This window comes from Rhinolophus sinicus, chromosome 14 (genome assembly GCF_057876585.1).
Source record: "Rhinolophus sinicus isolate RSI-liver-muscle chromosome 14, RSI-T2T, whole genome shotgun sequence".
NCBI lineage: Eukaryota > Metazoa > Chordata > Mammalia > Chiroptera > Rhinolophidae > Rhinolophus > Rhinolophus sinicus.
In genome coordinates, this window is record NC_142514.1 from 112,581,007 (window position 1) to 112,605,992 (window position 24,986).

General features: G+C 35.4%; 1 protein-coding gene and 1 long non-coding RNA gene across 3 annotated transcripts in view; one reads left to right on the plus strand and one right to left on the minus strand.

The window, feature by feature from the left end:
* Positions 1 to 3,048: 3,048 nt before the first annotated feature.
* On the minus strand, positions 3,049 to 23,758 carry LOC109436851 (uncharacterized). Of its 2 annotated transcripts, none has more exons than XR_016018712.1 (3): positions 23,310 to 23,754; positions 18,137 to 18,212; positions 3,049 to 3,429 (listed from the first exon to the last, which is right to left on the minus strand). It is a non-coding gene; the product is annotated as an uncharacterized LOC109436851 (long non-coding RNA). The 2 variants fall into 2 exon arrangements; XR_016018713.1 differs by lacking the exon at positions 3,049 to 3,429 and adding an exon at positions 16,116 to 16,590 and having other exon boundaries at positions 23,310 to 23,758.
* CWF19L2 (CWF19 like cell cycle control factor 2) overlaps positions 8,792 to 24,986 on the plus strand; it is a 98,998-nt gene continuing 82,803 nt past the window's right edge. Inside the window, exons 1-5 of the mRNA XM_088791475.1 lie at positions 8,792 to 8,947; positions 10,544 to 10,654; positions 11,406 to 11,525; positions 18,154 to 18,264; positions 19,095 to 19,214. Of these exons, the coding sequence (XP_088647601.1) occupies positions 8,855 to 8,947; positions 10,544 to 10,654; positions 11,406 to 11,525; positions 18,154 to 18,264; positions 19,095 to 19,214 (555 nt within the window). The 5' untranslated portion in view covers positions 8,792 to 8,854. The remainder of the gene's footprint in view (positions 8,948 to 10,543; positions 10,655 to 11,405; positions 11,526 to 18,153; positions 18,265 to 19,094; positions 19,215 to 24,986) is intronic.

A 24,986-nucleotide genomic window follows, 5' to 3' on the forward strand; every position in this document is an offset into this window, starting at 1 on the left:
TTTCCCATTAAGCATGTTGCTGGTTTGAGACTGAAATCGCTGAAATTTTATTGTAGTATTTAGCCTATTCTTATTTTAGTTTTGTTTAGTTCCTAATTGAGTTTTGTTTAAAAAAGAAAATTAATTTTTTTAAATGCTGCTATTTTACCACCCAAGGATATGTATGTAATTTATATAATTTATGCAGTGATTCATCCCTAATTAGTCTAGTACTCACTTGACACTATACATAGTTGTTGCAACATTATTGACTATATTCCTTATGCTGTACTTTACATCCCCATGACGACTTGTGACAACCAATCTGTATTTCTTAATCCCTTCACCTTTTTCACCCAGCTCCCCAACTCCCCTCCACTCTGGCAACCATCAGTTTGTTCTTTGTATCTATGAGTCTGTTTCTGTTTTGTTTGTTTATTTCGTTCTTTATATTCCACATATAAATGAGATCATATGGTATTTGTCTTTCTAGTCATATTTTAATCCTCAGTAGCCAGCAGTTGCTAGTAGCTATTCTGTGGGCTGCCATACAGATGTGCTGGGCCAGCTTTGATCTTGTAGATGAGGACAGTGCCCTAGAGGTTGGCCAAGAAACAAGGAACCTGGGCCTTTGGATGGTAGAAGAGTGCCATCCCTGTCACTGCCTACCTTACTACAGTTGGATCTTTATACAAAAGAAGGTTATCTCACTTGAACTGCTGTATTTTTGAGTCCCTTTGTTTATAGCAGCTTAGCCTATATCAGAATACAGTGAAATGACAGAAGGAAGGAAATGTGGCATAGGAGCAGATATTCCAATTCTGAAGGGTGAGGAACATTCTTTTGAAGAAATAGTTTTTAGCTGATTCTTGAAGGTATACATTGACTCAGTGATCATATGTATAAACAATTTTAATAACATACCTGTTTCTAAAGTTTTAAATACTGAACATGAAATTTAAAAATCTCTGTCTTAGCTTTACATTTGATATAGACAACAGCTGTCAAATCTTACTCAGAAAAAATATGAGCTCTTCTGTGCCAAGAGAGCAGCATTTCATAGGCTGTAGTTTTTAAGAAGGAAAAAGTACCACTATGGTCATTTGCTGCTGTAATTTTTGGTTGTGATAAATGCTACCACCAAAGAACTTGCACTAAGGAAATGTAATAAAGGAATGACCTGAGAAGATTAACTTTTGCCCCTAATAACTGAGCCCTCATTTTCCTCGCAGTGCCTGGTTCTAGAACATGTATAGTTATTATCTTTGTGAAACATCGATTAGATATAATCATCTGTTGAGGGTGGTCATATTAAAATAGAACAAACACAAAAGAATGTCTAATCATTTAAATTTTGAGCCTAACCAATCAAGTTTCATAGGCGTTTTCTCTGACTCATAATTTTATTTTTTATTATGCAAATCTGCTAAGTGGATTTTACAATGTGAAACTCATTTGGCATGAGTAAGACTGATTAACTCATTTCTGTGTCTATTAATGATTAGTAGAAAAAAAATCTGTGGAATGACTTACATGGTGGAACCCCTCAGATGTTTGTAGAATAAGTAAATGAGTGTTTCACTTTGTTAAAATTATTATCAAACAACTATTTTCACCCATTGGCAAGGAAGAAATGACTCATTAAAGGCTGATGTTTCTCATTTGTCATTGATAGGCAATGTAGAATAGTGGTTAAGCATGACACAGGGGAGAGAGAGGCTATCTGAATTCAAAGAGTGGCTCTCTAATTTACTAGCTATGTGAACTCTGCAAATTATTTAACATCTCCATGTCTCAGTTTCTCATCTGAAGAATAAATGTAATAATAATAATACCAACACCTATGTATAGCACAGGTTGTTGTTAAGGACGAAGTGAATTAACTTTTATAAAGTACTTAGAACAGTGCATGGTACATATTAAGTTCTATGTTTATATGGTTAATAAAATACCTTCAGGAACTGTGATTTTGAAAAGACTGATGGCAACAAACGATGTTTCTGTATGGTATGGAAGGTCTAAGTCTGGAATACTCAATCAAAGGCTCACATCTTCAGGGGGCATGTCAGAACCTCTAGCTATAGTTTGGAGAATTGTACTTAATATATGAATATTTAATATCATAACATATTTCAATGTTTGGAAAATCTAATCTAGTTTTCTAAAAATATAGACTACAGAAAAAAATGTGAGAGTATTCTCAGCAAGCTATTTTGTAGATATTGACAAACTGATTCTAAATTTTATAAGGAAAGGAAAAAGGCCTCAAATACCGTCTTTCCCCGAAAATAAGACCTAGCTGGACAATCAGCTCTAATGTGTCTTTTGGAGCAAAAATTAATAAAAGACCCGTCTTATTTTACTATAATATAAGATCGGGTCTTATATAAGACCCAGTCTTATATTAATTTTTGCTCCAAAAGATGCATTAGAGCTGATTGTCTGGTTAGGTCTTATTTTCAGGGAAACACGGTAGCTAACACAAACAAAGTTAGAACACTCACTTTGTCCAATTTCAGGATTTACTATAAAACTACAGTAATTGAGACAGAATGATATTGGTGAAAGAATAGACATATGGATCAATGCAACAGAATAGAGAGCCCAGAAATAATCCACACAAACAGAGTTAATGATCTTTGAAAAAGGAGCAAAAGCAATTCAATAAAGAAAGGATAGTCTTTTCAATAAATGGTGCTAGAACAATTGAACAACCATATGCAAAAAAATGAACCCAGATGCAGACCTTACACCTTTCAAATAAACTCAAAATGTATCATAAGCCTAAATACAAAGTGCAAAAATGTAAAGTATTTCTAGAAGGAAACAAAGGAGAAAAATCTGTTATCTTGGGCTTGGTGATGAGTTTTTAGATACAACACCAAAAGCCCAATCCATTAAAAAGAAAAATAGGTTGGACTTTTATTACTTTTATTAGAATTAAAAACTGCTCTGTGAAAGACACTACCAAGAGAATGAAAAGACAAGACTGGGAGGAAATATTTACAAAACAGATATCTGATAAAGGACTTTGTAATGACGAGTGGGGAAAGGCAGGGGAGCACACGCTAAACAGGACCCAATCAGTTTATTTGGAAATAAACAGTGAAAGACAAAGGCATCAGAAGGTGTACAAGAATAGAAGGTAAAGGCGGTTAAGACGAAATTATACACATTAATAACAATGTTATGCCAAGAAGCTCACCAAGCTGTTGGGAAGCAACACTGGGAAGGTCAGGAACCCAAAGAGATCTCACCAGGTCCGCGGCTGGAAACTGAGGCACCCCCAGTGCTGCAAGCTGTATGTCAGTTTCAGTTCCAAGTGCCAAATTCTAAGTTCCAATTTTCTGCCAGTTGAGGTCTGTCTTATGTATCTCTTCAGATGCACTTTAGAAGCCAATTTTCTTGTTCCTGCCTCCTCCTTAAGGAACGGCCAATTCCGTGAGGGCTCTATAGATAATGTGATAAGGACATTGTTTATCTGGCTGAAGGGCCATTTCATCTGGACAAACAGCATGCTGTTCCAGCCTGGGGCCATTGGTCCAGGGCCATCTAAAGCTTGGCAACTTGCCTGTCATGTCATTCTTACATAACTTGTTACTTCTTCACCTCATCTGCTGATGAGGGAGAAACAGACAAAATGAAACAAACTTCTTCACCTCATCTGTCGATTAGGGAGATTCTTCACCTTATCTACTGATGAGGGAGAAACAGACAACAGGAGACTCTTCACCTCATCTGCTGAGGAGGGAGAAACAGACAAAAAGAAACAAACTTCTTTATCTCATCTGCCAATGAGGGAGACTCCTCACCTCATCTGCTGATGAGGGAAAAACAGACAAAATGAAACAATGGAGTCACATCAGTCAATGAAGGCGAATTTTCCTAACCTAAACCTAACATCTTCCCTACCGACTTCTATCCAAAATACACACAAAAAACCTCTTGAATCTCAACAAGAAAATGAACAGCTGAACAGACACTTCACCAAAGTTGATATACAGATGACAAATAAGGATACAAAAAGATGCTCACCATCATTTGTCAGTATGGAATTGTAAATTAAAACAATAATGAGATATTATACACACCATTTAGAATGGCTGAAATCCCCCAAACTTGTAATACCAGTTGCTGGCAAGGACGCAGAACAACATCGAGGAACTCTCATTTGATGCTGAAGGGAATGCAAAGTACTGCAGACACTTCAGAATACAGTTTTGCAGTTTCTTCCAAGCTGAACATAGTTTTTACCATACAATTCAACAATTGCATTCCTAGGCATTTACCCAACTGATTTGAAAACTTATGTCTACACAAAAACTTGCATGTGAATGTTTATACAAGGTCTGACAATTAAGTTCACGAACTTGTTGCAACGATGTTGCTAACCTTTTTTTTTTTGATATCAGAGGGATTATTTATTATGAATTTGTACCAACTGGACAAACAGTTAACCAAGGTTATTATTTGGAAGCGTTGAAAAGGCTGCGTGAAAAAGGTAGATGACCTGAACTTTTCGCCAACAATTCATGGCTCTTGCATCATGACAGTGCACCAGCTCACACGGCACTGTCTATGAGGGAATTTTTAGCCAGCAAACAAGTAACTGTACTGGAATACCCTCACCTGATCTGGCCCACAATGACTTCTTTCTTTACCTGAAGGTAAAGGAAATATTGAAAAGAAGATATTTTGATGACATTCAGGACATCAAGGGTAATACAACAACAGCGCTGATGGCCATTCCAGAAAAAGAGTTCCAAAATTGCTTTGAAGGGTGGACTAGGCACTGGCATTGGTGCATAGCTTCCCAAGGGGAGTACTTTGAAGGTGACCGTAGTAATATTCAGCAATGAGGTATGTAGCACTTTTTCTAGGATGAGTTCGCAAACTTAGTTTTCTGACCTCGTTGTAGCCTTATTTATAATTGCCCCAAACTGGAAGCAACCAAGATGTCTTTTAATAGGTGACTGGATAGATAAATGATGGTAGATCCATACAGTGGAATGCTATTCAGTGATTGAAAAAAAAAAAAGCTACCAAGACACAGAAACACATGGAGGAACCTTAAATTCATATTGCTCAGTAAAAGAAGCCCGTCTATAAAGGCTACATACTGTATGATTCCAATTATATGACATTCTAGCAAAAGTAAAACTACGAAAACAGTAAAAAGATCAGTGATTGCCAATTGTTTGAGGGAAAGTAGGAAGGTTGAATAGGTGAAACATGGGACATTTCAGGGTGGTGAAACTATTTGTTGATATTCTACTGGTTGATATATGACATTGTGCATTTGTCAAAACCTATAGAATTATACAGCACCAAAGTGAACCTTAATGTTTGCAACATTTAAAAAAATTCTATAGGACGTGTGGGGATTCAAGAATGAAACGCAAAAAAAAAAAAACCAGAGTGAAACGCAGAACAACACAAAAGAATGTGTTGCAAATGTAGGAAACAACTTCATTGAAGGGGGTGGGGGAAGAGGTGCTGACATAAGTAATTTTGGAAATGAGTGGAGTCTGTAAGATTAAAATAAAACTATATATAAGCACTGTAATTTAATTGATAAACTTGAGCTGAATAATTAAATGGATGGAGGACTGTGGGAGCCTGGTTTCTCATTGCTTGAATGGGAATTTACAGATAAGCAAGAGGAGGCTGGAATCATCTATGTGGCAATAGAATGGATAATATCAATATGAACTCATACTGGTATCTTAGTATAGATACAGACGGTCAAACAGAAATGTGTACACACCTGGGTTGGAATATAAACGTATTCATCTTTGTCAGTTAAGGGGCCTAGAAGGAATAACACTCCAGTAGCACTGAGCACAGCTTGCGTATCTTAGTTTCTAATACTATTCTCCAAGAAAAGGCACCAGAGCTTTCTGGAGAAATGATTGATTCTAGAACCGAGACAGGAAATATACAAGATGTGTCTGGAGCATCTTGTCACGCCAGACAGTAAGGAAGTGCTAAAACAAAATAAAACCCTATAATGATGAGGGCCAACCGAAAGAACGCTCAATGGCCAGAGTTGGAACAATTTGAGTAAGAAAATAAAATAACATTGGATTTTAACCAAAAGTGTAAAATAAATATCCACGAGTCCATACTGATAAATAAATGATTGCATAACTAAATAAATGGGGGATAAGAGACAAATTTCCTATGCAGAAAAATTTGAAATAATTGATGTAGATACTCCACGCTGAAGAAGGTGCAACATAAACCCCTACTCCTTACATGTTAGAGTCACATAGTGACTTTCTTCCAAAGACTACAGGATGGAAAGGGAGGGGAAAAAAGAGCAACTTTTCAGTGCAGAAACCTGACAAGTACAAGACCTCAGCCAGGTAATCAAGGTTAACATCCTCATTGATGATCATGAGAAAAATCCTAACTCAGGTGCATTCTACAAAAACACCTGACCAATCATCCTTAAAATTGTAAAGGTCATCAAAACAAGGAAAGTTTGAGAGACTGTCATAGGCATGAGGAGCCTAAGGAGATATGATGACTAAGTGTAATGTGATGAACTGGGTGGGATACTGGAACAGGAAAAGGACATTAGGTAAAAAAGGCTAAGGAAATTTAAATAAAGCATGGTCAAACCTGGGACAATTTGAGCACCAAAATAAATAATGTATTATCCCTCTGAATAAAAATATGAATCTATCGAATAAAACAAATCATGAGTCGATACTGATATAAAATGAATAATTTGAAAGTTTGATGAGGAATTTGCATAGGTTTAAGAACTGACCCCCAAAATACTTGTTAATTACAAAGGGAAAAGGAGTAACTTTGCAGTGAAGTTTGGCACACGACACTTTATTGAAATGTTCAGAGTTAGCATCACTGGAAATGGAACAAATGGAAATTGTGTGTTACTTGATAGGATGCAATGAGAACGGTCACACTTCTGTAACAGTTCTGCTCAAGATGCCTAATCTGAGTCCAACCACAAAGAAACCTCGGGCAAACCCACGTTGAGTGTCATTCTATAACATCTGTCTGTCCCTGAATCTTCATGACTCTTTTATAGTGAGTTGTGTTCACGTGACCTACTTCTGGTTCACAAGATTTAAATGGAAGAAACTGGACTAGGCTTTAGGAAAAGTCATAAATTTTCTTAAAAAAGGATAGGCTTAGCTGGCATACACTTTTTGCCCTTTGTTCTACCCTTTTATTCCTACATCTTATAGATGCTATGCATAGACGTGGAAGAATGCAATGCATTCCCTGTGATTGTGAAGAACTTAAGTCACAAATTAAGTGTTACAAAGCAGAAAAGGAGAAACAACCTGATTCCTTCAGCAATTTCACCATAGCTTCATGCTCTGTACTACATTATCCCTTGTTTAATTAAATCATGGATAGCTAGTATCAGATGTGGCCAAATGCAAACTAATCAAAACAACTTCCTTTTCCCCTGTTTTTCTATATCAACCTATCTACTTCCCCTTCCTGATCCCAACATTTTTTTGTTGGTCATTTTATTGGTATTGCACTGTATTTACAAATTCACTTATGGACAACTGATTTATGATGTTGAGCCGTCTTGAAGCACATGATATACCTTTTCATTTGTTCTAGTCTTCTTTTGTGCCTCGAGTAGGATTTAAAAGTTTTTGTCATAATTTTGCATGTTTCTACTATAAATACTATTTGTTCTTATTTGCCACATAATTGATGTGGGGTGGAGGAGACATTTTTCCCCAAAAGAATCTGAAAAGACTTTTAATGTTATTTCAGTTAGTAATAAAAAAATCAGTCAAGGTATAATTAAGGGGTTAAATATTTCAAGGTCAATTTGTAAATTAAAATTCACTTTTCTGTTAAAAAAATACAATGTGTACATTCTATTTTATATATCAAACAAGTAAACATTACATGCTCAAGGTCAAGATTTTTACAGATTGGTAAAGCAGAAACTCCTGGGAAAGCTTCGTGCAAACACAAATTTAAGTTTACAAAACCTGGAAAAAAGGCATATTTATCTAATCTGGCTTATGCTATCTATTTTTAATGTCTTTAAGGTATCTAGTTTATATTGACTCTCCAGCCTTCTTTATCTTTGATTATAAGTGTGAATTCAGTGTGTTGTATTCTCAAAACCCTTGAACACTACTTCAGAATGTCTTATTCTTCATGGAACTTAAAGTTTGGAAGATACAAACATAAAACAACAAAAATCACACAGATAGGTAATTGCACACTGTCATGAAAAATGACTGGATGGATATGAGCAAATAATACGAGATTAAGTAAAAACTAATGTAACCTTTATAACAGCTTAAATAAGCACCGATAAATTATGGAGTACAGTGCAACACTCACATGACTGTTTGATATACTGGGAAAAAAATCCACCAAAGCAAAACACCGAATCTTCAAAGCAATTTTGCCCTTCCGACTACCTTTCCGGCCAGCCTCCCGTCAGTCATTCCTCCAGCACAGGGACATTCTTTGGTTAGAAGGGCACTTTGGTGGAAAACTTTTGAGATGTACGAACTTAACCTGTATGAGCTTCTAACTTACTCTGGTGATGTTAAGAGGAAATCGGTGAGAATGCGATTGTTATCGTGCAAAGCGCATAATAAGTGTACAGTGACATTAATCCTGCTCAGGGCGATCCCAATATACGAAGAAGGACAACTCCTTACTTTAATCTTCAAGTCTCTCAAACCTGGTGTCGGAGTAACCACGGCAACCTTAAACGACACTCAGATCCGCGCATGCTCTCTTGGTGGGGCTGCGCCGGTTCTCTCCCTAGTCGGAAGTCCGGTTTGTTTATTAATTACGACAGCCGTAAACTAAGATTTCGTGATGGTTTCCTAGTTTTACGACAGCAACAACTATGGCGGCTGCCAGTGGTCGGTTTGAAAGTGAGAGAAGTATCCAAGAGCGTAAAGAGCAGACACGGATTGCCAGGGCCGAAGTGTTGCGCCAGGTAACTCCGTTTTGGGGTTTTGGGAACCGTTTAGAATCGTGGCGGTGGCTGTTTCCTGGGAGCTAGGCCTCTGGCTCTCCTTCCTCCCCACCCCTTTTCTTCTCTCTCCATCTCAGTATCTCACCTTATCTGGGTCGAAAGGGGGTCTCCCTGTGGGATGCCTGTAAATTTTTAAGTATCTTCTTCTCCCTCTTAGATGCTCTGGCAGGCTCCACTTGCTCGTTTTCTTTTCAGGAAGACCTGTTTCTTTCCTCTGAGTTTCATTACCTTTTACATAATGCGTTGACGTTTCTATCACCTGGGCTGCGCACTTTCGAGGGACTCCGCAACTAATGAGTCTCCCCAGCATATGTCACAGCCCCAGCGCTTACTCCTGCTGTTTGTGAAATGAAAATGTTCGTTTTCAGGAACACATGTAACGCGCATTGGAGTAAATTGCGTTTGACCGTTTCATTCTCCTTTTGTATTATGGGTATCAGTTCCTGGCTTATTGTAAACCCTCACCGACCCAGACAAGGGTTGACACAAGAGACCCAGGAATTTGCACCCCTTGAAAAAGATTGGCAAACTATTTCTTATTAAGATTGAGATGCAGAGAGGTAACTTAAAAGAATGGAGGAAGTAAACTATGGAATTATCTGACAAAATGTAGGAAGTGTGGCAGTGAAGGGAAAAATGAAGCAGAGAGCATCATAAAGTGTAAGTGAGAGATTTTGTTTTTATTTGTTTTAAGATGTAAGAGTTTAAACGAGTTTAAATGCAGATGGGAAGTAGCAGGTAAAGGAGACAGGAAGAAGACATAATGACTACAGCCAGATTTTAAAGGGGAAGAGTGAGTGGGTGATTAATCTTGGACAGGTGAAAGGTCAGTGTTGTTTTTTGATTTCAGCAAATGAAACATATGTGTAACAAATATTTTTCATTTTTGTCTCTGATATTTCAGGCAGTGTTTGGAGGGAGTAGGGTTTGTAAGCTGTGATAAACTTTATAATAGAGATAAGCATAGAGTTTGAGAAGGACCAGCTTTCGAGTTTGGGGAGAGAATGAAAAAGTAGGAACAACCTTTTAGGAAGAACTTAACTTTATTTGAATATTGTTGAAGGATGAATAAAAATTTGCAATGTGATCATTTTGTTTTTAGAAAGATGATTTTTCCTGAAGCATTTTTGGGGAGTGATTAGAGAGTTATGGGCATTGCAGATTGAATGTATGGGGTATGGCGGTCATTCTCCTAACAATCAAAAATGTCTCAGGCAGTAGCACTGGGATGGTGAAGGGAAAAGAGTTTCAAGTCATACTTGAGGTAGGAATCTTAAGGAAAGGGGATGGTCTAGAATAGGTCCCAAGATTCTGTCCTTGATTGGTGGCTCTATTCACTAGAGATTCGTAATGGGCAAGGAGAGGTTCTTTTGTGTTTTTTTTGTGTGTGTTTTTGAAAATCTTTCCTACACTTTGGTAGAAGTGTAGGAAAAAAATTACTGGTAAGAAACAGACAGTTCATTCATGAGAACATGTATGAAAGTGGGAGATTTTGTTTTACTTTTTTGTGAAACGCAGTTGGATCAATTGCTAATTTTTCTTTTTTCAATATTTTAGGCTAAAGCTAATTTTGAAAAAGAAGAAAGGCGTAAAGAGCTTAAACGACTTCGAGGTGAGGATACATGGATGTTACCTGATGTGAATGAGCGGATTGAACAATTCTCACAGGTGAATACTGACAGGTCTACTTGATGTAAACACGTCGGACTGTTTTTGCATTTAATCTTGCAAGTTAATCTTGGAGGAGCAACTTTATAGACTATTTTCAAGTTACAGAATGAATATCATATAGTGGGCATTACAGAATAGTTTTATCTCTTTGGCAGAAATAATATATTTTAATATTTTGGATATTGTGACATTGGGTAGATTTTGTTACTTGAGTTGGCTGGTAGAATTTCTGGCCCACTTGTAAGCTTATGGATCTAAAAATGTATGCGTTTCAAGCTTAATGTCATGTTTTCTTTTTGTTTGTTTTTCTTCTTGTCCCAATTCTTGTTTTCTCTTTCCGTAATTTTAATTTATGCTATCTTGTTATATTTTAAATGTCCCAATAATCTTTTTAAAATTCTTTTGGGGCCATAGGAGATATATACATATAAATGCATACACACATAAGTTTGTGTATATATGTGTTTATTTGATTATATCTGTTTGTCAAATGAATCTACAAATAAATGAAAACTTCCCTCATATTTTTGGATAAGATATCTCAGCTCTGTGATTTATTAGTAGTGCGTGTATTACAGAAGCGTGTTAAGATTTCTTAGAAGATTTTGTTCATGTAGTCATATTTCTTGTCTTAATTCATAAAAAAATTAAATATTTTTGGAACAGATTTTTTTTCCTTAACATATTTCCTTTTAAAGTAAGATAAAACTAAATTCCTTTCTTACCTCTTCAAAATGATTATTTATAGGAAAACTCTATGAAGAAAAAGAAGAAAAAAGACAAGCATTCAAAAAAAGTAAAGAAAGAGAAGAAAAAAAAGAACAAGAAACAGAAGCATGAAAAGCATGAGTCAACTGATAGTTCATCAGTACGTATGTACTAAAACTAATCAAAGCAGCTACTTGAGAAAATTTTATTTAAAGAAATAACATATGAGAACTTAAAAAATATTACCAGTTAGGATATGAAAAAGCCTGGGAGACATCTACTTGGAGATGTCAAGGAAATATTGGAAATAAGAATCTTAGGTTACAGAGAAAGGTGAGAAGATGGAGACGAAATTTGGGAATCATTGCTTATTAGAATAAGTGAATTGCCTCGGGAAACTGAAAAGAAAGAGAAACACCAACACTGAGGAGTCAGACAGGAAGTAAAAGACATAAGTAGAAGTGGTTGGAAAATTAGAATCAGGAAAGAGCAGAACTGTAAAAATAAGGGAAAACGATTCCAGGATACTTGAGAGTCTCTGACCTTGTTTGTTTTTTCACAGAAATTAATATCTAAGTCTCTAAAATAGAATATGTTTATATATTGATCTTTGGGGCCAAAAGAAAGAGAATGCTGTGTTTGTTCTGTCTAGCTAGTTCTGGGATGAGAGGATTCACAGAGGAAAGGAAAACCGGCGAAACCCTTCATGCTTGTTCTCAGGAAGAAGGAGGTATATTGTGCTTAGAGAGTGATAAGCTAGAGATATTTAGGGATAATTGGTCCCCTAGGTGTGATTTGCATAGGTTATACTCTCAGGTGAATCACCACATTCCAAAGTCTGGCTCTCTTGTAGTTTCAGAAAGTAAATTTTTGGCTGTATACCCTATGATGATAATTGGCTCAGGAAAACCTATCTTATATGAGAATGCAGTGTATTAATTCATAATGAGAAATACAACTGGATAGTTTTGTCAGTAACCAGCATGTTTTATAATGGCAGGAATATTTAAATTATATTAAGCATTTTTTTTGAAATATAACTCAGGGCAAAGGGAGTTAGAAAATCCTAATGTGAAAAGAAGGTAGAGGCACTGTTTCCATATTTGGGGGTTGGCTTGTGGACTCTCTTGAGAAATTGATAAAAGTAAGTGATCCTTTCTTCAAAAAGAAATTGAAATACTACTGTGTTTATTTCACTGGGGTTTATAAAACTCCCTTGAGTTTATGCAGGGATCACAGGTTAAGAATACCCATCCCATGGGGCTTCATCTTCCAGGCTAAGTAAACATTTATGTCATTTGATTAAGGGCACTTACTTCCCCTTACTACAGACACCATATTCTGTTCTTTGTCTTCATTCTTTCCTGGAAATATATATGTCTTTTTTTTTTTTTTTTTAATGTACAGTCTATACATTTGTACCTATGATGTTGTATAAGAAATACCGTAGAGAGAGTAGTGTGAATGAATGCTCAGTGCACACGTTACAGTGAAGTGGATTGAAGAAGGAAAGAGAAGCCTATACCGACAGTGAAGGGAGGTCTTTTTGAGGAAATGTTTTTAGGGAAAGAAGGATAAATCATGTCAAAGAGAATGACAAGTTTGGGTTAGCCAGGTTCCAGGGGAAAGGGGAAGCTTTGATCAGGAGTAGGAACACCTTTTCTGAGCTAGGAGGGAAGTTGTAGAGATGTGTATAAATGCAAGATAAATGAGAAGGTATGGGGAGAGGGGAAGCAGATTATTGGCAGTGTTTCTGCTGTTCTGTGTTGCTTTTGTGAAGTAGAAGATAAAATCATTTGAGAAGATAATTTGGGAGTTGAAGTAGGATGTAAGGATTGAGGAAATAGTGTAAATTTGAAACAACCTTGCCTAGGTAATAAAAGAGAAGCAAATGAATTGCTGAGCAGCCCTGAGGATCCATGGGAGGTTGGAAAGCATTATCTTGACTTTGTCATGGTCTATTTTTTCTTTTAGCTTTTAAAATCATCTTTACCGAGGTATAATTTACATATAATAAAGTACTCCTATTTTAAGTGTACTGTTTAATGAATACTCATTTAACCCTGTCTGTTAAGATAGTCACATCTTCCTGCCTCACTCTGGGATTGGGCAACCATGTGTCTGCTTACAGACAGTATAGATTAGTTTTCCCTTTTCTAGAATTTCATAGAAATTACTTACATAATGTGATCTTTTTTGTGTTGGGCTTTTTGGCTCAATATAATGTTTTTGCACCTTATATATTTTCACATTATCAGGAGTTCCTTTTTTATTTCTTCATTTTAGTATATGAATATACCATACTTTGTTTATCTGTTTACCCATTGAAAGTCATTTGGGTTGTTTTTAGTTTGGGGCTTTTGTGAATAAAGTTACTGTGAATGTTTGCATACCAGTCTTTTTCTGCACATGTTTTTATTTCTTTTGCAAAAAATGTCACTTTTCAAAAAGTGGTTGGACCATTTTTTTCTCCTGTCAGCAGTGTATGAGAAGAGTTCTAGTTATTCCATATTCTTGCCAACACTTGGTGTTGTCAGTCTTTGTACTGCTGGCCATCCTATTGTGTGTAGTAATATTTAATGTGAAGTTGTCCCTGAAGACCAATGATGTAGAGCATCATTTTATGTCTTTATTGGCCATTCTACGTTTTCTGCTATGAAGTCCAATTTATCAATTATTTCTTTTTCTCCATTTTTCTTAGTTACTGCTTTTGGAATCCTAATTTGTACATCTCAAGGTTGTGAAGATTTTCTCCTTTTTTTTTTTTTTTTTTCTGGAAGTTTTATAGCTTTGGGTTTTTTGCTTATTAGGGATTCATTTTGAGTTAATTTTTGTTTAGGGTGTATAGGAAGTGTTAACATTTATTTTATTTTTCATATGGATTTCCAGTTTTTCCAGCACGATTTGTTGCAAAGACGAACCTTTCTCTGTTTAATCAGTTGAGCATATATATTTGTGAGTTAATTTCTAGATTTGTATATTTTCTCTGTCAGTTTATTTCAGTTTTTGCCTTACGTATTTTGAAGCCTTAATTAGGTACATACACATTGAGGATTGTTATATGTCTTTGATGAATTGACCATTATATTATTATGAAATGGTTCTCTTTTTCTCTGGTAATGTTCTTCTTTAAGGTCTACTCGGTCTCATATTAATAAAGCCTCTTCAGTGTTATTATTTGTGTATGTATAGTATATATAGGGGATGCCAAAAAAATGTTTACACATGACTAGTGTTCATCTTTTGTTATCGGTATATGTTGAGTATTACAATTTTAATACAGTTTTTTCCTTTCTTATAATGTGTATACATTTTTTTGGAACCCTCTGTATATCTTTATTCTTTTAGTTTTAATATATCTTTTGGATTAATCAAGGGTTTTTTTTAAGCATTCTTTCTCATCTCCATTATAGGCTTACTAAATGTGCTTCATTTTTTTTTAATGACTGCTTTAGATTTTATGCATCTTTTAAATAACTTATCATGCTCTGCCTTCAAATAATATTATATCATTTCACATTTATAACAGGAACTTCACAACAATATGTTTCCACTTCCCTCTATTATATTTTTTATTATTGTCTTACATTTTACTTCTACATATGTTAAAAACTCCACAGTAAATTGTTTTTACTTTAAGCAGTTATCTTTTGAACTTCAAGTTAAACATGTGAAAAGTCTTTTATATTTACCCACAAATTTATCATTTCTGGCATTCTTTATTATTTTGTGTAGTTCTGAATTTGTGTCTAATATTTTGCTTCTGCCTGTAGAAATCCTTTAATATTTTATGTAGCATAGGTCTGCTGACAGTGAAGCTTCTCAGCTCTTGTTTGAAAATGCCTTTTATTTTGTCTTCATTTTTAAACAGTATTTTTGCTAGATAAAGAATTTTATGTATAGTTATTTTCCTGCACTTTAAAATGTTACTTTATTGTTTTCTGGCCTACATTATTCTTAATGAGAATTCTGCAGTCATTTTTATCCTTTTTCCTCTGTATATAATTTTTTTTTGCTCTGACTGCTTTTAAAGTTTTTTCTTTACCATCTTTTTTTTTAGTGAATTAATTATGTGTCTTCATATTGTTTTATTTGTTTATCCTGTTTTGTGTTTATTATGTTATTTTGATTCATTAGTTCATAGTTTCCATCAAATTTAAAACTTTCTGGCTATAGTTTTGTAATGTTTCTGCCTTTTCCTATTTTTCTAGTCTCCTTGATACTGTCCCCCAGGTCACTGAGCCTTTGTTCACTTTCTTTCTAACCTTTTCCTTTCTGTGCTTCAATTTAGATGGAAATCACACTTGAATTGGATTATATGTAAAAGAGGGGGGACTTATTATTAGAATACAAAAGTCTCATTGGACATCTAGGAATGCCTCTGGGCTTTAAGAATAGCTGGAGTTAGAATCGTGAATGCTTTTATGAGTATTTTTGCCATCTTCCCTATTTTTTCCCTTCTGAGTTCTATTTTTTTTTTCCTCGATACAGATCACTGTTTGCTCATTTATATTCCTTATGACAGAAATGGCCTCGGCCAATGCCTTTCAAGTTCTCTAGTTATAGAACAACACATTTAGTCTTGATTGAAATTCTTGGAGAGTGACTAAGATTAGTATGAATTGGGTCAAGTACCTACCTTTGAAACAATCAGATGTGGCGGGGGATGGAGGTTAGCTCCCATCGTAATCATGTGGTGTTCACTGTATGGTATAGTTGAGAAACATTTTGGAAATGAAAATAGTAAGTTTGGATGGGAAGGGTACGGTGATCCTGAGATTTCTGACTTGGGTAAGTGGGTGGTTGGTGATGCCAGGTAACTCAGTTCAGTAATATAGAAGGAGGAACACATTTTGTGGAAGATGATGATGGGTTTATTTTTTGTTCTTATTGAGTTCAGCATAACATCAAATATTGTAGGCAGTTTAAGTTATATTTGGGTAGATAAGTTAGAAAGATATTAGCACAACTGGTGGTAGTTCACGTCATGAGAGTGGATTTAATGACCCAGGGGGGAATGTTTAGAGATTAAAAAATACAGTGGGCAAAGAATGGAACCCCAAGCAACACTGATATTTAAGGGCTGGGTGAAGGAGATTCTGTTGGTAGGAAAGAAGTTAGTAGATCATAGTGATGGATTCATCCAGGGTTAGAGATTAGTTGCAGCTGTAATGGTGAAGCAACTGATGGCTCTGATTGGTGAATTTCAAGTAATTGGTTAGCATCTGGAAGGATAGAGAAAATCTGTAATTTTAGAAGAAGCTCTTTGATCGAATCCTGTGGAACACCAATTTTAAGTTTTTCTTAGTTTGATCTTAGCAAATTGGCACTCCCCTAAAGAAAGTACTAAGTTTTTTATTTTTATTTGACAATGTAAATATGAGTAGGCCAGAAATACATTTATGGTGATTACCGTAAAATATTGTAACTGTATATAAATAAGTAGTTTTAAGGTTTCTCTAAACCTAAATCAAGACCTAAATAAATAAATTAATAAATGAATAAAATTTGCTCTGCATTGGGAAACAGTTGGCAGTTGAAATGCCAGAGCACAAATATGTTTACACTATGTGGATTATACCTTTTACTAGACATACCATATTTCCCTGAAAATAAGACCTAGCCGGACCATCAGCTCTAATGCGTCTTTTGGAGAAAAAAAATTAATACAAGACCCAGTTTTATTTTAATATAATATAAGACCAAGTATAATATAATATAGTATAATATAGATAATATATATGATATAAATATAATACCGGTCTTATATTAATTTTTGCTCCAAAAGTCGCATTAGAGCTGATGGTCCGGCTAGGTCTTATTTTCGGGGAAACATGGTACTTGCGTTCTCTAGTTAGGTGATTTTCAGGAACTTCGTGAAATGAAAGAATACTGGTTTCATTCAGGAAACCCACTTTTTTCTTCCTTGGCTTCAGAATTTCTCTGCTCTGCATTAACAAGGGGTTTGCAGTGGTGAGTTCCAGGATCTTTTCTCCATTTAATTTATATAGTTCTAAAGAATAGATTTTAGAGCTAGACAGATGAAGATTTCTATTCTGATTCTCCTGTTTGGATACCATGTGTCCTGGGCAAGTTCCTTAATTTGTGGGGATTTATCTGTAAACAAAAATAATATTTCATGTAGGGTTGTTCTAAGGCGTCAACATGATAGCATATGTGAAAGTACTTACTGTGGCAACTTAACATAGAAGACTTGATTGACGTATTTGTTGAAAACAAAACCCCAAACCTGGCGTAATGCTGAGCACATAGAGGATGTTGACTAAATACTGTTCAGTTGATTTATTCATCTGGTATTTAAATGCATTAAGCAAAGTGCTTTTCCAGCCTAGCTGTTAACTGAAATCTCTGCATTTTCAGATCTAGGGAAATCTCAAAATTTGAAACTTCAAGGCAAACTCGTTTAGTTAGGTATTGTTGCCTTTGTTCTAGTTAAGCAAAGATGTCAGTATTACGTGATTTTGGTATGAACTGCAGCTCTGTTGTAATCTCTGTGAGTTCTCTATCCAGCAGTTCTAATCTTTGTTTTTTGTTTTTCCTTGGCTTGGTAATAAACTATGAAGAACACAGAACTAATTTGACTGGTGCTTTGTGAGCTTATTCCTAAATAGAGAATTTATATGTTCTTCAATTTTCAATGTAATTTTTTCAAGAGGAAGTGTAGTGTAAGAATTTTCTCTAGGAAGCTGAATTTCTACTATTTAACATAATTTTTATATGAAAGTATGCAGGTTTGAGAAATTCACTTACATGCTAAATATCCTTAGAGTTCTGATGATGAGTGGGTTGAGGCTGTTCCATCCCAGACTCCTGGCAAGGAAAAGGCCTGGAAAGTGAACGATGAAAAGTCAGAAAAAGAAGACAACCCAGTTATTCAGGTAAGCCACCTGATTTTAAGCAAATAAGTGTGAATTTATAAGCATAGATAAATGTTGAAACGAAAGATGATTCTAATTTCTTAAGTAGAAAAATTAATTAGACTTTGAAAACAATATACAGTAGTACCTGGTTTTCGAACGTTTCAGAACTCGAATGGTCTTCTGGAACGGATTACCTTTGAAAACCGAGGTACCACTGTACTTCTATGCAGAATTTTGGCAGTAATGCTATTTGCTGAGCCATTAGACTCCCCTTCTCCTTCTGTGAGGAAGTGAGTGCTTATTATCTCTATTCTAATCTCTCAGAGGGTTTCCTACTCTCTGGTTTTTGATAGAAAAGTGGCACTCTCCTGGTATGTACTTGAAACCTTGTACTGTTACCTCCATCTGACCTTTCTACAGTGAGTAGAGTTCAATCACAGTTTTTCTTTCCTTTATCCTCATATCATAATTTTCTTAGCAATACTTCTAGTTGGATAGTTCATAGATTTTGCATTGTAGTTCATATGCCTGAGGAAGAATGCTGTTTATACACTGTTAGCAACAGGGAAGAGAGAAAAGGTGAAAAGGAACTAATGTTTTTGAATGTCTATTGTGTGTCAGGCACTGGTCTGGATGCCTTAAATCTGTTTTCTTGTTGACTCCTTAAAACAGTCCTGAAAGGTAGGGATTTTATCTCATTTCACAGGGGAGAAACTAAGAAATTTGCTTCAAGTTAGACAGTCATGTAGGATTTAATCCAGGTTTGAGTGCCACCAAAGTACCAAATTTTACTACTAAGTGTTTAGTGTTCTAATAATTTAGATCAAAATGACTTCTTTTTTCAACAGAGGGATGAGTGGATGACTGTTGATTTTATGTCTGTTAAAACTGTGTCATCATCATCACTCAAAGCTGAAAAGGAAACTATGAAGAAAATAGAGCAAGAGAAAACTCAAGCAATGGAACAGGTAAGATAGTATTTCAAATACTTTAACTTTCTAATTTGCCTTTAATAAACTGATAAGACATTTATAGAAGTGCAGTTTTACTTGTGACACAATATTTTTTTGTGATATTTAATAAAATAATGGGAACAACTATGAAATATAAGTTCTTTTAAAATAAGTTTCCTGTAGGAAGTCAGTTTGAAGATATATTAGATTTATTAGTAGAGGGCATTGAGTCAATTAGTTTAGTTTATCACTTGGATTCATAAAGGTTTAGGACTTGAACTATACTACCTGTGTAGTCTGAAAATCTTTAGGTGATAATTAATTTTAAAGTATTCTTGAGTTGGTAATGCCTTGAAGTGCTTGGTAGAAGGGTAACCACCATTCCTTTCTAGAGGATCACACTGTTAATTTGCGCATCATGTTTCCCAGAAACGTTTTCTGGAATGTCAGCTCATAATCTAAAATCATAAAATACATGAAAATACAAAGATGGTCCATGAATGAGAATCATCTGAAACAATAAACAGCAGAGTAAATAGCTTTATATAGTAACAGTAGACATAGAACATATGAATAAGGAAGAGATTATTCAGAAGGCAGATTTGAGAAAGAGCCAACAGGAACTTATAGAAATGAAAAATATTACAGTTGAAATTAGAAAGTCAGTAGATGGTTAAAAAACAGATTGAATATGGCCAAAGGGAGAATTAGTGAATATGAAGATAGTCTTGAAGAATTTACCTTGAATGTAGTATAGAGGGGCTAATAAATGAAAAATATGAGAGTGATCATAAGAGTCCTATGATCAATGTTGTTTTCTACTTTTTTCTCCAGTTTAATTTTAATTCTGAAAGTGTAGGTGTGGTTAATTATTGGCTTTTAATTACATAGCTGTCAATATGGAACATTGGAAGCTAGTGATTTTGGAACATCTTGAGTAAGTTCTGTAAAATGTTTTTGTCTCTAAGTTAGTCCTGAGGGGGTTGGGACTCCTGCTATCCTACTAAAAGAGAAGGGGAAAGTACAGTTGGGGGATAATCAGTGGATAGTGGAGCAAGAAAGGGGAGCTGTATGAGGTTTGTAAATTGATTTTACACATTGCCATTACATGTTTGCTTCTGAAATCATGCTGTGCTGTTTGTGGGCATTGGCGGTCTGGTATGTTAGGGCAACCCTGACTTGTGGTCTTACAGTTTGCTGATATTCAGACCTGTTCTCCATATCAAACAATAGAACATAGTTAACTCTTGAATATATTTAATAGATTGAAACAGTGATTAGTTTTTCTTAGAAATGCTTTTTATAAAACTGCTTTCACTTTCCTAAGAATCTAATACTTTTGTTGTGCCTATCGTACTAACTTTCCAGCTTTGAATTTCAGGCTTTCTAAGTAACATATCTTTTCTTACACACACACACACACACACACACACACACACACACGAGGTCTGACAATTAAGGTCACAAACTCATCCTAGAAAAAGTGCTACATACCTCATTGCTGACTATCACTACGGTCACCTTCCAAGTCCTCCCCTTGGGAAGCTATGCACTGAGCCAATGCCTAGGCCACCCTTCAAAGCAATTTTGGAACTCTTTTTCTGGAATGGCCATCAGAGCTGTCATCGTATTACCCTTGATGTCTTGAATGGCATCAAAGTGTCTTCCTTGCAATATTTCCTTTATCTTTGGGTAAAGAAAGATGTCATTGGGTGCCAGATCAGGTGAGTAGGATGTTCCAGTACAGTTATTTGTTTACTGTCTGAAAACTCCCTCACAGACAGTGCTGTGTGAGCTGGTGCATTGTCGGGATGCAAGAGCCGTGAATTAATTGTTGGTGGAAAGTTCAGGTCATCTAACTTTTTCACGCAACCTTTTCAACGCTTCCAAATAGTAACCTTGGTTAACTGTTTGTCCAGTTGGTACAAATTCATAATGAATAATCCCTCTGACATCAAAAAAGGTTAGCAACATCTTTGCAATGAATTTTGCGAACTCAGTCGTCACATCCTTGTCAGACCGTGTGTGTGTGTGTGTGTGTGTGTGTGTGTGTGTGTGTGTGTTTCTCCGATTTAATTAACTCAGCATCTGTTATTTGCTTATGTAATTTTTGTCCTTTGCATCTGTATCATTTTCATTACTGCTGCTACTGCTGTAGTTTGAATGCCACCTATTAGTTGTATGTCTTCACCTTTCTGAGCCTCATTTACCTCATCTATACTGGAGCTGAGTTAATATATGTAATGAACTGAGGACAATCCCGGGAACTAAGAACCATTTAAGGTTGGATATTATGGTTCAGGCCCTGGTTACTCTTACCTGGTCAATTACAATAACCTTTTTTTTTTCAGCATCCTATAGCTGATGTCCAGTTAATTTTTTCAAAGTAGTTTTTGATCGTGGTATTCTGCTTAAAAGTCTTCAATGATTCAAGTTAAGGAGAATGTGTTGTTGCCGTTTCTAATGTTTCCTTTCTGGTGGAAGAAGCTCCACTAGTGGTATTTTATGCCCGCCTTCTTTCTCATGTCTGTCCTTGAGGATATGGACTACATTTTCTATTGGAAAATTTGGAAAGAATAAACTATGCCTACTTTGTTTGGCTCTTCTTTTACTGCTTATGGAACAGGCTGCCTGCAGAAACCATGTGGGGAATGAGGTGAAATGGGGGGCTGGTTCAGTGCTGTCTACACCCGGGAAAGTCTGCTTCATTGTACAGTTCAGATAACAGGCCCATTTGGCTTTCACTGAAAGAAAAATTATCTTCCAATTTAGCCTTACCAGCAATAAAGGTAATTTTTTGTCTTTTACTTCCTGTGTTTTTTATTGTATTTTTAACTTGTTCAGGGCCTAGATTGAAAAAGAAAGGTGGTACATTTATTGTTATCCTTTAAAAGACCCCAAAAGCTGCCTGCAAATAGAGTTCAAACACGTTTAGATTGGACTCTTTCTATGAGGTAATTTGTACTTTATCCAAACTAGTTTAATTACTTTCCTTCATATTTCTCTGCAAATTCCTGTCTCTAAATTTTTGTTCATCTAGTTCTTTCTAAGTGAGTTCCCTCTCTCTCTTTATGTCTGCATCCTGTTTATCCTTCAAGACCTGATTTAATATATATGATGAAATTCTTCCTTATTTCTTGACTGAAATAAGTCTCTTCTTTATGTTTCCAAAGCACTTTATTTACTCCTTTACTATGTGGTACTGGTAGTTTTCTGTAAAGTACTGTAATTTAATAGTTTTATCTTATTTCCCTTATGGGATTACAAACTTTTTGAGAAAAAACTGTTTTGTTTATATTTGTATCTCCCTTTGCAGCTAGTATAGAACTCTGCCTATATAGGTGCTTTGTTAATTTTTTGTACATTTGAAATTGTACATTTATTATTCTTTTCCCCGTGAATTTACTTTGTTTCCCTGCAAATCCTGGATTTAGTTCTGAAGTTCATAGTCTGTAGTAATTTTTGATTTTTGTGTTGGTAAGAACTCAGATTGTTGTGTGCAGAAGTAAATTATTGCAACTAGTGAGTGAGAGTAGCCAATTTTCAAACATCTGCACATCAGTTTGAGTGTGGTGGTCTCTGCACATCATCATATTCTTAACACATGATAAATATTTGGTTTGAGAAATAAATGGCCATTGCCTTAGACCCAAATGTTAATTCTTGTAATGGGAGTGAGGGTAAAGTAAAGGTAATGGGATGAAGTCTAAAATGTCACCCTTAACTGAAGCTTTGGTGTGAAGCATGTTGATTTTATATCTCCTCTTGATTTTGAGCATATCATTTCTTTGGTTTTCTAGGCTAGTATTTTTCAAAATGTGGGTCATGAAATTAATTTATTGCAATCAATGTTTAAAAATAAAAAATATCAGTGTATTCATTACATGTAATAACAATATATTTTGTTTGCTAAAACTTAATTTTGGAGACACACACATAGACAGAATCTCTTCAAGCACGCACACACACACACAAACACAAACAATCTTTTGACCTTGGATCAAGGTCACACACAGTTGAAAACCAATGCTCAAGGCTAGTCTGTGTCCTCTGGGCTTCTCGTACCCGCATTGTGCTATAAGCCATAGACACACATATATAAGCATGTACCTGTAGATCCAGTCTGTAGCATGATAGAGATGCTTGCCAACTTTTCAACCTTCTTTTACAAGTAGATCTTGCCATCCCTGTCTTTGGCTTCGTGTGGTGAGGCTGGCTCCTTTCCCTTAGTTTCAGCAGGGGCACTTTTAGTGTTTATCTTATAGATTGAACTAAGGACTGTCACTTTCTGCTTGCATACAGAGCCCAGTAGGCCTTTAGTTTCAGTTCTGCTTACTGCTTTGCATATCTGTTCTGGGCCACAGAGATGTTTATCTTGTTTTGAACTCAAGTGTGTTTTCTGTTTTGCATATTTTTTCTGTTTATCCTGAGCAGTGAGTTGTGATGAATGGAATCCTAATAAGCCATCTTGACTAGAAGGCCTGAGAGTGTTTTAGAGACTGATTCATGTTGCTATATCTTAGTTTTATTTCATTCGTTTTAATTACTAATATATAGTCTTCCATCGTCTAACTGACATACTGTAGATATCTATTCCTTTTGGCTATCTGTGGACATTTACATTATTTGCTGTTTTTCACTTTTACAAACTATTACAAACAGTGCTAAAGGGAGGTCCTTATGCATATCTAAAAGTGAAATTGCTAAGTTATAAAGTGTGCACTTATCTTCTTTTACAAATACTTGGGAAGAGATTTTAACAATTTATACTGCCAACAATGTATGTTTCTTTACCATACTAAGTATTTGTATTGTCAAACTTTAAATTTTTTGTCATGCTAATTAATAGGTGAGAAATATTTCCTTTTTTTTAAACATACATCTGTTTGATTAATATGAGAGAGCTTTTCGTGTTTTTCAGTCATTCAGATTATAGTACAAACTGCTTGTTTATGTTTTTTGCTTATTTTTCTTCTGGAGTTTTCTTTTTCTTACTGATTTGTACTAGTCTTTATATAGTCAGTCCTTTTTCTTCTTTTTTTTTTCTCGTGCTAACAATATTTATTTTTTATAAAGCTGTTTTGTAAAACCGGTGTGTACAGAGACCTTTTCTTTTGTATATTATCAGATAAGATCTCATAGTTTGTCTAGCCTGTGTCAGTTGTCCTCCTCAGTATGTAATTCCAGCCTTCTTTATCCCATTGAGTATCTGATGTGTATCTCTTTGAGTGTCTAGATAAGACCACTGGAAGAAATTCCTTGATTGTAGATACTGTGAGATTTTGTACTAGAGGTGACAGAATCTTTTTTGGTATAAAAGAAACCAAATTGTTACAGTTTTATTTATCCCTCTAACTTAACCTTTAACTTAATGTTGTCTTTTGAAGATTCTGTGCTTTTTTTGTCAGCTCATGGGTACATTTTAAAAGCCTTTTAAAAAAATGATCCACCGTTTTTCTTTATCAGTGGTATGGTTGATTCATACTACTGGAAACTAACGTTTAATTAACTTTTCATTCTTTTCCATCTAATTGCCATTGTGAATTCTAATAATTGCCATTATTAGTTCTAAGAATCATTTTCTGACCTCCTATAAGGTCAATTAGGAACCACTAGTATGTGGTCTATAGCACCCTTTACCTTCATAGCACTTACATATATTGATATTGCCTAATTGCCTCCCGCGTTTCTGTAGAGCATAGTGTCTTTGATGGCAAGGCTTCCTCATTGGCAAGCATATGCCTGGCTTACTCATTGCAGCACCTGTGCCCAGCATAGCACTTGGAA